At 46.1% G+C, this 14,114-nt stretch overlaps 1 protein-coding gene across 7 annotated transcripts in view; it reads right to left on the bottom strand.

Annotated features, from left to right (window-relative positions):
- MAVS (mitochondrial antiviral signaling protein) overlaps positions 1-14,114 on the bottom strand; it is a 38,270-nt gene continuing 24,156 nt past the window's right edge. For 3 of the 7 annotated variants that reach the window (XM_044274883.1, XM_044274886.1, XM_044274885.1), the window contains exons 4-10: positions 7,430-7,830; positions 6,663-6,798; positions 6,474-6,566; positions 5,687-5,789; positions 5,442-5,537; positions 4,252-4,350; positions 2,361-3,672 (exon numbers count right to left, since the gene is read on the bottom strand). In XM_044274883.1, the coding sequence (XP_044130818.1) occupies positions 6,517-6,566; positions 6,663-6,798; positions 7,430-7,830 (587 nt within the window). In that variant the 3' untranslated portion in view covers positions 2,361-3,672; positions 4,252-4,350; positions 5,442-5,537; positions 5,687-5,789; positions 6,474-6,516. Of the gene's footprint in view, positions 856-2,359; positions 3,673-4,251; positions 4,351-5,441; positions 5,538-5,686; positions 5,790-6,473; positions 6,567-6,662; positions 6,799-7,429; positions 7,831-9,439; positions 9,496-14,114 lie in introns of those variants that run through there. The other 4 variants (XM_044274882.1, XM_044274881.1, XM_044274888.1 and 1 more) reach the window with 4 other exon arrangements.

Raw genomic sequence — 14,114 nt, 5'->3', positions numbered from 1 at the left:
CTCAAGAATTATTTTCATATATATACATCATTCCTTGCTCACCGTGCATCTGCCGAGTGATAAGTACATTCTGTGGTACCAGTGTAATTTCTGGACGCCAAGGATGAAGCCAATAACCCTTTTCTCACCAGGCTCCCTCAACACTATTCAGAAGAGGGAGAGTTCATGTTGACTTCTCATGGCCTTCTCTGGACCACAATTGGTTATTTGTGGCCTCCTTACTGTATTACTGTCCTCATGTTGGATGCAGCTTCTCGTTCACAGGAATTGTACGTCCTTAGCTTACTCACAAATTCAGTAGCTCTCACAGGGCACATAGGAGGCACGTCACATCAAGAACCCCCTTTGGAAATGTACCATGTTGAATTAAGAGAAGGTGACTGAATCTAAAAACTTTATTGTTCCGGCTTAAAAGAAAAACTGCAACGTTTCAACCTGCACATGGGGCTTCATCAGGCATGAAAAGCAGTATACACCCTTCTTTTTAAATTTTTTGAATCCAGTTAATATAGATATGAATTTGGGTGGATATATTACCGTGCAGCGGTAGTTGTCCAGCCGATTCTCGGCATGTTTGCCGGGTTGCGACCAGATCTGTCAGTCCCCATGATGGTGAGTGGGGACAGACGGTGATGCGGTTGGTTCCAGCAATGCCGGAATCCTGCCGGAACAGCCTGCCTGATCTTACACCACCTTATCTCCCTCATGCTTCCACAAAACTATTCAGTGAATCCTTTAAATCAGCTCCTCATCCAATCTTCTTCACTGAATGTTTAGTTTTTTTTTGCTCAATGCTCTCCATGACTTCTTGGTGAGCTTGTACGTAGACACAGCAGCCAACCTGAACATGCAGAGCTGCAGACTGATAATCAGAGAAAGGAGAGGGATCTCAGACTGTGCCAGACTCCATTAGACAATGCAGCTCAGCTGAAGTTGCAGAGGAAAGACAAGCATGACCACAACTAGACATTCAATTCTACTAAAAATGATCTATTCTGACATGCAGATGACTTTCGAGGAGTTCTATTAATGATATTCAAGCAAAGAAGCCAGAGATGGAGCACTGTGGTTGCAAGAAAGTTCAGTTCTGCAAATTACAGTTCAACCGACTTAATCCCATTTTTATTTAGAAGCAGCAGATTCTTAAAAATTATACAAAGGTGTAAAAGCGTGTATGAGCCACATGGCTAAGTTTTTGTAAAAAGTAAGGTAACTGAGGTTCAAATCGGCTTGTATAAGACTTTTATATATGAGGTGCTACAGGCTTTACTTCACTCGGAGAACAGGTTCAGTTCACTACCTGAACCCATATGTAAATACTCTGGCCATGACATAGTGACTTGGTGGCCCCCTTGGCATCTCGCACCCGCTAGGTGTGCTTCTGGTATAGTGAGATGTGTTGCTCGTGCTACAGATTTTAAGAGCCATTGACATGGACGTTGTATACACATGATCTAAAGTGATCGTTTCTGTAAAATCAAAAAAAATAATAATAGGAAAAAAAATAATAATTTTCCTGGTGTATCCACCTCCTCAAGTAACCACTGCTTGAGAAAAAAGTGGTGGCACAAGCTTTATGAAAGGCCCAAGTTGTAAAGACTGGATCGCTCTCTGGAAAAGAGGCTTACACAAATAGATATTTTTCTGATTGGGGACAAGGTTTGGTAAAGCAGATGAAATATATCTTTCTATTCCCCCACGCATATTTTTTTCTTGTCCCGATCGTAACGTTTACCACTGATAACAAGAACGTACACATTAGATAACCCTCAACTGAACAGCCAACAAGCAAATGTGCCTGGACGGCCTTCCGTCCACTGACCAACACTAGATGTCAGGGGGAAAGAAGAATAGGGCATTTTGGATTTCAGCTGTTTTCAGGAAGGGTTAATTTCAGGTTGGACAGAGGTCGATTGTAGAAAATGTACTCATTTGTATTCCTGACAAAAAGTTCATCTCCCATGGCACCCGTAGAGTGTAAACGGCAATACTATACAATTAATGAGAGAGTAACTCCAAGAATCTTAAGGGGGTTCTGCAGTCCTTGTAAACTGATGATTTATCCTCTGGATAGATCATCAGCACCTGATCGGCGGGGATCCAGGACCCCTGCCGATCAGCTGTTTGAGAAGGCAGTGGCGCTCCAGGAGCACCGCGGCCTTCTCTCCGTTTCCCTCAGGCCCAGTGACCTCGCGACTAACTGGCGCTCTGTTCACCTGAATGGAGCTTAGCCGCGCCCAGGCCAGTGATACTAGTCGTGGCGTCACTGAGCCTGCGGTAAACAGCTACTGCCAGCGCCGCTGCCTTCTCAAACAGCTGATCGTCAGGGGTCCCGGGTGTCGGACCCCCACCAATCAGATGCTGATGATCTATCCAGAGGATAGGTCATCAGTTTAAAAGAACTGCAGAACCCCTTTAACCTACATACACTATATGGACAAAAATGTTTGGACACCTACACATTCCACCTACCGGAGGTTTTATGACATCCCTTTGTAAATCTTAGGCACTAATATGAAGTTGCGTTCCCCTTGGCAGCTAAACCAGCTTCCACTCTTCTGGTTTTTCTACAAGATTTCGGAGTGTGTCTTTGGAAATATTTGCCCATTCATCGAGAAGAACATTTATGAGGTCAGACACTGATATTATATGATTTTGCTTAGATCACCATCTCCATTCTTGTTCATTCCAACGATGTTGGATGGGGTTGAGGTCAGGGCTCTGTGCAGCCAGTCAAGTTCTCCCACACCAAACATACCCAACAATGCCTACCTAGGAGAGAGGAAATTTCAGGAACTGACTTGTTGTGGTGGCATCCTATTACAGGACCACGCTGGGATTCGGTGAGCTCTTCAGAATGAGACATTCTTTCATAAATGTTTGTAAAGACGAGTGCATGGCTAGGGGCTGGATTTTATACACCTGTGCCAATGGGACTGAATGAAACACCTGAATTCAACAACTGAGTTGTGTCCCAACCCTTCTGTTCATATAGTGTATGTGTCAGTGCAGTTAGCAGCTTCTTTGTACTTTAGTGGCCCTTTAAATCTGAAGCATCTACTTTTGTTGAATTTTCCATAAGAGGTATAAAGAAAGGCAAACTGAAGCAACAGTGATTGTAACCAAGACGGTTCTTTCACGATCCCTTCCTTCTGCCGTTTTGCTAGTTTTTTTCTGCGTATTCTGATCATTTGGCTCACTGGTATTTGGACTCTTTCTTGGTCTATTCCTCAAAGCGTCATCATTGCTTCCCATGAGGTTTTCTTCTGGTCTTTCGTTAAAATGAAGGCTATAGCGGCGGACATCACTACTTCCAAAGCTGTTCTCCTCTGGCTGCTTTGATGAGAAATGATCAAATCTGTTACGTCCTGGACTAGACCTCGAGTCAAACATGAAGTCATCCTCCTCAGCACTGTGTTTTAGCGACATGTTGTTTGGAGTGCTCGCAAGTGGGACTTTCTTCTGCGTGATGGATGGAGAAGAAGACCGACCAGTAGAGTTACTTGATTCGTTCATCTCTGTATAGTTACTTATTTGTAAGTCATGAGGATGGGAAATTACACTAGAGTTTGCAGATGAAAGGTCATCAGTAGACACCAGAGCTCCTGGTTTGCTTAAATACTCCTCTTCATTATTTCTGTCCAGCGGTCTGCAAGATGGACCTGAAGAAGCCTAGAAGAATACAATCAAAACCCAAGTAGTTACAATAGACTAAAGACCATGATTGGCCGCATTGCCTTGAGTAAAATGGAATATAATCAGCTGACTTTGGCTGATAATATACACATGTACTTTCGACTGACCACGGGCAACGCTTTCCAGCCTATCCCGACATGAGAAAGCAAGGGAAACAATTGTTAAATTGCTGGGTAATTGCCGTCTTCTCTGATGGTACTGGAATGATTAATGTTTGCTTCCCTGGTATGTTGCAGAGGAGCTACTACCTACTGGTAATTTTGTGGTAGTCTGAAGTAGTGGGCTGTTAGGCTGACCATAAACTATAAAATAACTGCTGGCTGAACAGACCTCCATATTTTTAACCACCCAAAGAGAAGCACACTCAGGCAAGCATGGATGTGTTCTCAACTGGGAGAGGAGAGAAAGGCCTCTAGCAGCCATTTAGCTCCCCGAGAAAAAAAAGGGATTGGGCATGTTGAAATCAATCGGAGAGGGGGTTGGAACACCTCAAGCACAAAATGAATCTAATCGATTCCTGGTGGTCTAGGGTAGCGAAGGGGTGAAGTATCTTACCCATTGATCTGCTTGCCATGTCCTGCTCGGTTCCCCTTGGACAGTTTCTCTGTTTACAGGACGGTAGCTTGCTGGATGCCTGTCTGGAACATTGTCCACCTTTTATCAAAATATCATCAGAATTATTTTTGATCAGACTCTTTTCTTGCAATCTCTGAACTCCTCCTTTCTGATTATTACTATGCAATCTATGGAGGCCAAAATGACCTTTTATAGACTGTCACCAAAGCTTTTCCCACAGTGGAGCCAAGATGCTCCATTCTAACGCTGCCTGTTTGGGTTTGACTGATTTTGCTCTCCTTGGCATACGGTTACATCACAGGGATGGGCTCAGAGGCAGTGCCTGGGCCATCCACAGCAAAAGTGTTAGACGCATCCTCTTAGATTGTGCAGTCAGTGTTGACCATGGCATCAAAGGGTATGTTCACACTTGGTGGATATGATAGATAGAATTGGTAAATTGTCATGCGGTGTGGATTTTAAAACAGCAGCATCTCAGTTCTTTTCACTGCAGACTTGATCCATTGCAATGCATAGGTGTTACTGCAATCGGTGTGGAACCTCTATGTCGACTAACAGATTTGACTTAGGGCTAATCCTAAGGGTGCTATTCTGGCAGTCCCCTGGTTTTTACCCTTTAACCCCTATACAGGGATCCAGACATCGCCACAGGGGAGCCACCAAGCCGCTACCTCCTGGAGTAGTCTCTGTGTGGTTGACAGCTGAACCACAGGGGTCAGAGACACCAGAAATCGGGCTAAGGTCAAGGCAGGCAGAGTACAAGCAGACCGATAAACAGTCCAAGGTCAGGGCAGGCAGCTAAGGGTCAGTACAGAGGTTAAGCAAGGTCAGACAGTGGAGGGTCAGTATGCAGACAGAAGTCACCTTTGCAGCAACTAGCAAGCTAGGTAACCTGTTGCAGAGGCACCATCCCACCAAGGTTACCAGGCATAGACTGGTGAAGATGTGAACATAGCCTAACAGGGGGAGGGTGCTACGTCTGTTACTGCATCAGCTGCCATTTGTTTTTTGCTGCCTGTCAGTAAATCGCTGTAGTACAGAAGTATGGATGCTACATAACACCATGTCAATAGAAAAATAAAAAAAGTTATGGCTCTCATTGTAGTGATCCAAGACTATGGTGGGACTGCTGAAAATACTGCATAAAGCCGAACAGAACACAAACTCACTGCCTGGAATGCTGGACGTCCATTGCCCTGTACAACCTTCTCCCTCACCGAGTGAACGCGTGAAGATGACACAGGGCGTTCCTGAAGGTTTGATGCCTAGATAAAAATGATTAATAATTGAATGCTTTCATCAGGCACAGTAAAATAGTCCACTGTAGAAAAACAACACAGACAACAAAAACTCCTGCAGCTTTGGAAGTGAATGGAGAATAAGACGTCAAGCTTAATAGTGGTCGGGTTCTCACCTCGTGGGTGTTCAGACTGCTCTTTGTTCTCAGTCTCCCCATGTTCCTTCTGTATAGACTTAACAGTAATATAGGCAGGAACTTGCTCTGGTAGCTTCTGTGTCTATAGTAAAATACCGTAGGAAGTATTATCATACAGAATAATAAATAGACCTGCCATATACCAGACTAGCAGCTTATCGGATCCTGCCTAATCAGGCAAGAACATGACAAAAGGGTCCATTCACACGTTCACAAGTGTTTTGCAAAACACGGACACCGCACATGGCCGGCACTAATAGAAACGCCTATTCTTGTCCGTAGCTGCGGACAAGAATAGGACATGTTCTATTTTTTTGGAGTGTGCTGTCCGCATCCGTTCCGGCCCCATTAATGGGTCCGCACGCGTTCAGCAAAATTGCGGAACGGATCCAGACCCAACTTGGGGACGTGTGAATGGACCCTTATGCACACTTGTAAATGTGGCGCTCATGGTCTGAGCCTCTGAGAAGCACTATAGTGGGTCAATAATTGGGGCATCATGGTAGAGAGAGGTTCTAAATGCCCAGTATATAGAGTGTATTCCCTCTTCCATCCTGAACTTTATTGTTGCACCCACAGGTCATATCATTAAGGCTAAACCCCAAGTGGTGACCTCATGGGACCCGTTGGGTCCAGCAGAGGGTCCTCTGGTCTCCTTGCAGTCTAATCATATTTTCAATAATGGTTTGGGAAGCTGACGTTCCATTAACCCACAAATAAGGACATGGCAATAGAAAATGAAGTAGAAATGCCTCTCATTTCTCACCTTATTGTGCTCAGGTTGACCTCTCCCAATGTCACCCCCTCCATCACTGCTTGAAGAAGGACCATAAGACAGGTTTGTTTGAGCCTCTGGAATCTTATTGGAAAAATCAAAATTGGTATTACATGACTACTTCATGTCCAGGATATGTTCCTTAATGACATTTTTTTTTAAATAGTCAAATAGACTAACCTTTATCGGAGATACATCCTGAGAGGGACGGTTTGATGGACACCCCTGGTAGTGGCTCTTTTAAGTTTGGTGACAGCTTATGACTAGGTAAAAGATCCGACCCAATATGTGGATTTTCTGAGATGGAAGACTCATCCTATAAAACATTCAGATAGAAAATGTGAACTTTTGTTATGATCTCTCTGCTGTGGCTGTGTGTGGATCCCAGCCTATATATAAATGTGACCATGCCAAGACATTGGCTACCCAAAGCCGATACCACAGCAGATCCTTAGCCTTGAAGATCAGATAGCTTATACACCGACCAGCCTTGACATTAAACCACCAAATATAGCATAGATTGTGCCAACAAAACAGCTCTGACCCATCGAGACATAAACTCCACAAGAATTCTGTAAGTGTCCTGCGGTACCTTTGCACTAATTTTCAAGGTGTGGCCTCCATGAATCAGACTTGTTTTTCCAGAACATTCCACCAATGTTAAAGTGGCTTGAGATCTGGGCAATTTAGAGGCCAAGTCATCACCTTGATCTCTTTCTCATGTTCCCCAAGCTACCACTGAGCAACTGCTACTTGTCTGTACAATGGTTAGGTTGGTGGTACATGTCGCATCCACATAATGTCAGGACCCAAGATTTCTAACAGAATACTGCCCAGGGCATTACACTGCCTCTGTTGGCTTGTCTTCTTTTTGCGCCAACTATACCCACAAAATTACTGTTTTGCATTCATATCTTCTATAGACAACGATGTGAAGAAGAACTTACCTTCTGTAAAGCCTCAAATTCAAGGAGTGTAGTCTGGTATGGAGTTGTTTCTGGGACTGGATTTCTGGACGTATCATCTACTGTTCTACCGTCGGAGCGTACTGGTTCTGAAACATTGTGGGAAAGTGGGTTTCTGGGCGGAGCAGGAGGGTCTTGTGGGAATGGAGGAAGGCTTCTAAACTCATGGTTATGTAGGGATGGCGATCTTTGCGTCATCTGCTGCTCAGGTTGGATCGGGTTGAACCTTTGGGAAGGTTCTGGTAAAGGACCTGGCTGCGTGTCAAGGGATGTTGACGGCATCTGTCCTGGGAGGCTGGAGCTACGCTGTGGACTTTCCGGAGTTGGTTGATGGTTGTGTTGACTCAGTGATGCAGGGAGTGATAGAGGACCAGACTGGTTAGCTGCAAATGAAATGGGTATATATTCATTTAGCTACAGCCGATATGGCCCTCAGTATTGTCTATCCTCATGGCACCTCTTCCCGTGATATTAACCTGCACTATGACAAATCTCCTGTGATTGTCTGTCCACGGTCTCCAACATCACATCCTCTCTTTACTAGATACCAAACCTTCTTGTGTTTTCTCCTTCTGCTAACCTACATAATGCTGATACTTCCATTTCAGTGTTGGGAACTACCATAACTCCTAGTAGCACGCCTGCTGTATTATGTTTGATGCTGGTCTTTCATGCATCCGCTATTTTCAGTTAGGTACTTGCCTACATATGCTGTCTGCACCTCAAAAACAACTCCAGAATCCTCCCTTTTCTTACTGTAAAAACAACAAAAACCCTCATTGTTGCCCTGATCCATTCTCGTCTGGATTACTGTATCGGTCTCCCCCTCAGTAAATTCCCCTCTCTCCAATCTGTCCTGAATGTAGAAGCTTCCACTGTGTGCCAGTCGCTGCACTGATGTATCACCCTGTGCCAGTCACTGCACTGATGTATCACCCTGTGCCAGTCGCTGCACTGATGTATCATCCTGAGCCAGTTGCTGCACTGATGTATCACCCTGTGCCAGTCGCTGCACTGATGTATCACCCTGTGCCAGTTGCTGCACTGATGTATCACCCTGTGCCAGTCGCTGCACTGATGTATCACCCTGTGCCAGTCGCTGCACTGATGTATCACCCTGTGCCAGTCGCTGCACTGATGTATCATGCTGTGCCAGTCGCTGTACTGATGTATCACCCTGTGCCAGTCGCTGCACTGATGTGTCATCCTATGTCAGTCACTACACCAGTACCTCGAACCTGTTTCAATCACTGCACTCGTGCATCTTTCCGTGCCAGTCACTGCACTGATGCCTACACCTTGTGGCAGTGGCAGGGGCGTAACTAGAAGTGACTGGGCCCCACAGCAAATATTTGTAAGGGCCCCCCTCAGCGCGCTTCGCACCTCCCTCCTCCTGTGTAAACCCCACTCCTTTGGCACAGTGTAGCGGTATACTGTATATTGTGTGGCACAGTGTAGAGGTATACTATATATTGTGTGGCACAGTGTAGCGGTATACTGTATATTGTGTGGCACAGTGTAGCAGTATACTGTATATTGTGTGGCACAGTATAGAGGTATACTGTATATTGTGTGGCACAGTGTAGCGGTATACTGTATATTGTGTGGCACAGTATAGAGGTATACTGTATATTGTGTGGCACAGTGTAGCGGTATACTGTATATTGTGTGGCACAGTGTAGAGGTATATTGTGAGGCACAGTGTAGCGGTATACTGTATATTGTGTGGCACAGTGTTGAGGTATATTGTGAGGCACAGTGTAGCGGTATACTGTATATTGTGTGGCACAGTGTAGCGGTATATTGTGAGGCACAGTGTAGAGGTATACTGTATATTGTGTGGCACAGTGTAGCGGTATACTGTATATTGTGGGGCACAGTGTAGCGGTATACTGTACATTGTGAGGCACAGTATAGAGGTATACTGTATATTGTGTGGCACAGTGTAGGCTATATGTGTATAACATAAACATACTCCACATGAACACTTACAGTTACATGGCTTGGTCCTTGGGGATCTCGGACACCACTTCCACACTTTGGCCGGGGGCTCGGCGGAGCTGATGTTGTGTTTTATCCTAATGAGAAAGATTTTATAATAAGGATTTGGAGAAGGGGCAGAGGGATAGCAGAGCAGGGAGAGGCTGGTGCCGCTACTAGGGGGTCATACCATGGGGCAGTAATAAAACCCACCATAATGCCCCCCCCCCCCCCAGTAGTAATAATTCTCCTTATAATGTGACAGTGCAAAAAATACCCCCTTGTAATGCCCCCAGTTGAGCTAATGTCCCCATAGTGCCCCAAAAAATGTGCCAGTATAAAATACCCCTATATAGTGCCCCCAGTAACTTCCCCCATAGTGCTCCTCTCCCCCCTTCCTGCTAGTGCCCCCCCAAAATGTACCAGTATAAAATGCCCCATATATAGTGCCCCAGTAGATGCCGCTCAGTGTCCGGCCTCTGATAGGCTGCCGGCCTAGTGTCCCCCATAATGCCCCCCAATAATGTGCCAGTAAGTGCCCCTATCATGTGCCAGTATCAAGTGCCTCTCCCCCCCCACATGTCCCAGTATCATAGTGCCATCTCCCCCCATGTGCCAGTATCAAGTGCCTCTCTCCTTCCCACCCCCCATGTGCCAGTATCAAGTGCCTCTCTCCTCCCCATGTCCCAGTATCATAGTGCCATCTCCCCCCCCCCCACTAAAAAGTGCCAATATCAAGTGCCTCTCTCCCTCCCCCCTCCCTATGTGCCAGTATCAGGTGCCCCCCCCCCCCCATGTGCCAGTATCAAGTGCCAACCCCCCCTCTCCCCTCCAGGTGCCAGTATCAGGTGCCTCCCCCCCCCCTATGTCCCAGTATCATAGTGCCATCTCCCCCCCCACCACCACCACAAAAAAAGTGCCAGTATCAAGTGCCTCTCTCCCTCCCCCCCCCCCCCCAATGCCAGTATCAGGTGCCTCTCTCCCTCCCCCCCCATGCCAGTATCAGGTGCCAACCCCACTCCCATGTGCCAGTATCAGGTGCCAACCCCCCTCCCCCCATGTGCCAGTATCAGGTGCCTTCCGCTCCCCCATGGCAGTAACAGTCGGGTATTAAAAAAAAAATAATAAACACTTCTACTTACCTCCATGTCAGCGATGCGATGCAGCCTCTTCCTGTGTCCCGCCTTGTATTCTGTCCCGCCCTGTATGCCCTTATATGGAGTCAGTGCTTGTATTTCAGAAAAGAGTCTGCTGGGATTCGAACCCAGGACCTTCTGCTTCAGAGGCAGAGCAGCTATCCACTAGACCATAAGAGCTGCCTTGAGGCTGAGTGAAAAAATATGAGACTTCTACTGTTATAGCTGGCTAAGTGTACATCTATACACATGGCAGCTGTTCATATATAGAGATGTAGCAGAGCTGAATGTGCAGGGACAGCTGTCATATACAGATATAGCAGTGCTAGGTGTGTTTGGGCAGCTGTCATGTGTATAGATGTATTTTTTTTTTTTTACAGTCAGTTGTAATGCAGCCTTTATGGCTGTGAGGGTAAATGCTTTGCCACTGATTCACTTATAGATTGGAGGTTGTGGGTTCGAATCCCAGACCAGGAGACTTTTAGCAGACAGTAAAATTAGATCACTCTAGCGGCTGTGAAGGGGCCCTGAACACAATATTTATCTAACTTGAAAATAAACTGTCACACACGCTGCTTGGGGCGCCGGGCCCCCTTGGCAGCCCGGGCCCCGAAGCAGCTGCTTCCCCTGCTTCCCCGGTAGTTACGCCACTGGGCAGTGGGTACAGTGTATCTCCACCCTCTGCTAGTCAGAGCACTGATGCGTAAACCCTTTTCCAATCACTACACTCATGCATCATCCTGTGCCAGTTATTGCACTGATTTGTCACCCTGTGCACTGATGCATTACTGTCATAAAAAGGTACAGTGCAGCCCTGGGCTCCACCCACACCACTGTCCCTACCTACTTTTACGACCCATCCTAAGTGATATCCCACAACTGGGCGACAGTCCCTTCTTACCGAAGTGCAGGGGCCTAAACCAAAATGGGAAAGGAGTAGTAAAACAGAAAGAAGTGAAAATCAGACAGGCGAAACCAGGACGGGATCAGGATCCAAAATCAGATACAAATACACAGCAAAGTAAAACCAGGAGATCATGTCAAAGACCAAGTCAAAAGGCAAAGGCGAGGTCACAACAAGCAGAGTCGAACACCAGGAGGTCACGTAGCAGCCAAAATCAGTAATCAGAAGCAATGCCAAAATCAGCAAGCAAAGGTCAGTGATCCAGAGTAGCAAGCACACAGCTAGCTAAGTGAGGTGACTTCTAGATACAGCAATTGCCTTAATATTCTTTGAACTAGACCTAAATGTACAGGTACTGCAACATTTGGGTCCCCATTTCTCCAGCTCACCAGATGACCAGTTAATAACAGGATTATGTGGCTGGAGCCATGGCTGACTCGAGATCACGTTAGCTAGCAAATTTTCCATTACAAACAGAAAACAAACCTCCGAATGCATATCAGCATTCAGCATAGAGGGGTGAAATATTCAATCAAACCCTTGGCCAAGGGTGTGGCATCTACAGCGGTGACCTATACGTGGTCCTGGAGAGTAAGTAATGGAATACCCACAGAAACAGCAAAATTAAAATCAATAAAATTGGCATCAGAGGCAAAATCAGTAATCAGAAGCGAAGTCAAAGTCAGCAGGCAAAGGTCAGTAATCCAGAGTAGCAAACACACAGCTAGCGAGACAAGAATACCTGCTGCCGGGAGATGCCTGTTTAAATAGCCCGCCTCAGGAGACATGTGACGCCAGCACAAAGTCTGATTGGTCTGGCGTCCTAGCTCCCTGATAGGTCAAGCAAGCAGTTCCACGGTCAGCGGGCTGGTTGCCATAGAAACAGAGTGATGCCTGATGCCCTACACTAAAGCATCACCTCGTACCAGTCACTGCACCAGTACCTCCAACCTGTGCCAGTCACTGCACAAAAGCATCACCCTGTACCAGTCACTGCACCAGTACCTCCAACCTGTTCCACTACACTGAAGCATCACCTCGTACCAGTCACTGCACCAGTACCTCCAACCTGTTCCACTACACTGAAGCATCACCTCGTACCAGTCACTGCACCAGTACCTCCAACCTGTTCCACTACACTGAAGCATCACCCTGTACCAGTCACTGCACCAGTACCTCCAACCTGTTCCACTACACTGAAGCATCACCTCGTACCAGTCACTGCACCAGTACCTCCAACCTGTTCCACTACACTGAAGCATCACCTCGTACCAGTCACTGCACCAGTACCTCCAACCTGTTCCACTACACTGAAGCATCACCTCGTACCAGTCACTGCACCAGTACCTCCAACCTGTTCCACTACACTGAAGCATCACCTCGTACCAGTCACTGCACCAGTACCTCCAACCTGTTCCACTACACTGAAGCATCACCTCGTACCAGTCACTGCACCAGTACCTCCAACCTGTTCCACTACACTGAAGCATCACCTCGTACCAGTCACTGCACCAGTACCTCCAACCTGTGCCAGTCACTGTGTAAGAAGTAGAGGGGTCCAGCTTCTGATTAAACGATATTTATTTGATGTGGTAAAATCCATACGAAACAAGACAGGTACAAAATCAACGCGTTTCGGATCTCAAATTACCGATCCTTACTCATAATATAAAATGCCATTTGTGACTCTTCCACATAAATACACTTCCTCCAATCACATGCATAGAGACAACATCACGTGTTAATCAAGTGTGGTCTAATCACAAACATGGAATGACAAACCCAACATGTGCAGGAGAAACAAAAAAAAAACGTTACAAATTCGTTGATACTGTAAAGTCAGGTCCTGCTTCTTGTTCATGCCTGTGGGGCTATCAAGTTCGAACATCCAATATACCTCTCATCTTAGCAGTTTGCGTCTATGGTCACCCCCCCCCCCCCCTAACTGGGAGCGTGACCCTCTCCACACCCTGAACTCTAAAACCTTTTGTATTACCCTTATGTACAATGGCAAAGTGGCAGAAGAAGCATTGCGTGTTTGATGGTGAGGTATGTCAGATCCGTGTCCTGGTTGTAATCTGTTTGGCGGTACATCCTATATACTGCATGGAGCATTCAACACATGTAAGGATCAGTATTAGGGGATCCGAAACGCGTAGACCTGGTTGCTATGTTGGATTTTTAATGTACATGTGCTTTTTGGAATAAAGAACGTCACTTTCTGGAACCTGGACCCTTCGTTCACTCTCGGAATGGGTGGACACTCTCGGAATGGGTGGACACTCTCGGAATGGGTGGACACTCTCGGAATGGGTGGACACTCTCCTTCAACCTTTGGTGCAGCTCATACCAGGCTTCCTTAAGGATACAGTTTTGCAATCTTTTCATCATTTTGAATGGTGTGCTGCTTTCACATGGATTACAGCCGATGTGGTTTCATTATATACGAACATTCCTCATAATTTGGCAATTTCTGCCCTCAAATGTTTTTTAGGAAATTACAGCAATTATACTGTGGAGTTGCAAGATTTCAATTGCATTTCAGTTGATTTTTTTTAATGAAACACAATTTTTAAAATGTTTGATCGCAGTTATTTTCTCCAGGTCTCCGGTGTTTCATAGGATCAGTCCCGGCCTTTTCTGTGAC

Source organism: Bufo gargarizans, unplaced genomic scaffold, assembly GCF_014858855.1.
Source record: "Bufo gargarizans isolate SCDJY-AF-19 unplaced genomic scaffold, ASM1485885v1 original_scaffold_2114_pilon, whole genome shotgun sequence".
Lineage (NCBI taxonomy): Eukaryota > Metazoa > Chordata > Amphibia > Anura > Bufonidae > Bufo > Bufo gargarizans.
The sequence above is the reverse complement of the archived record's forward strand: the minus strand, read 5'-3'. Positions and strand labels throughout refer to the sequence as shown.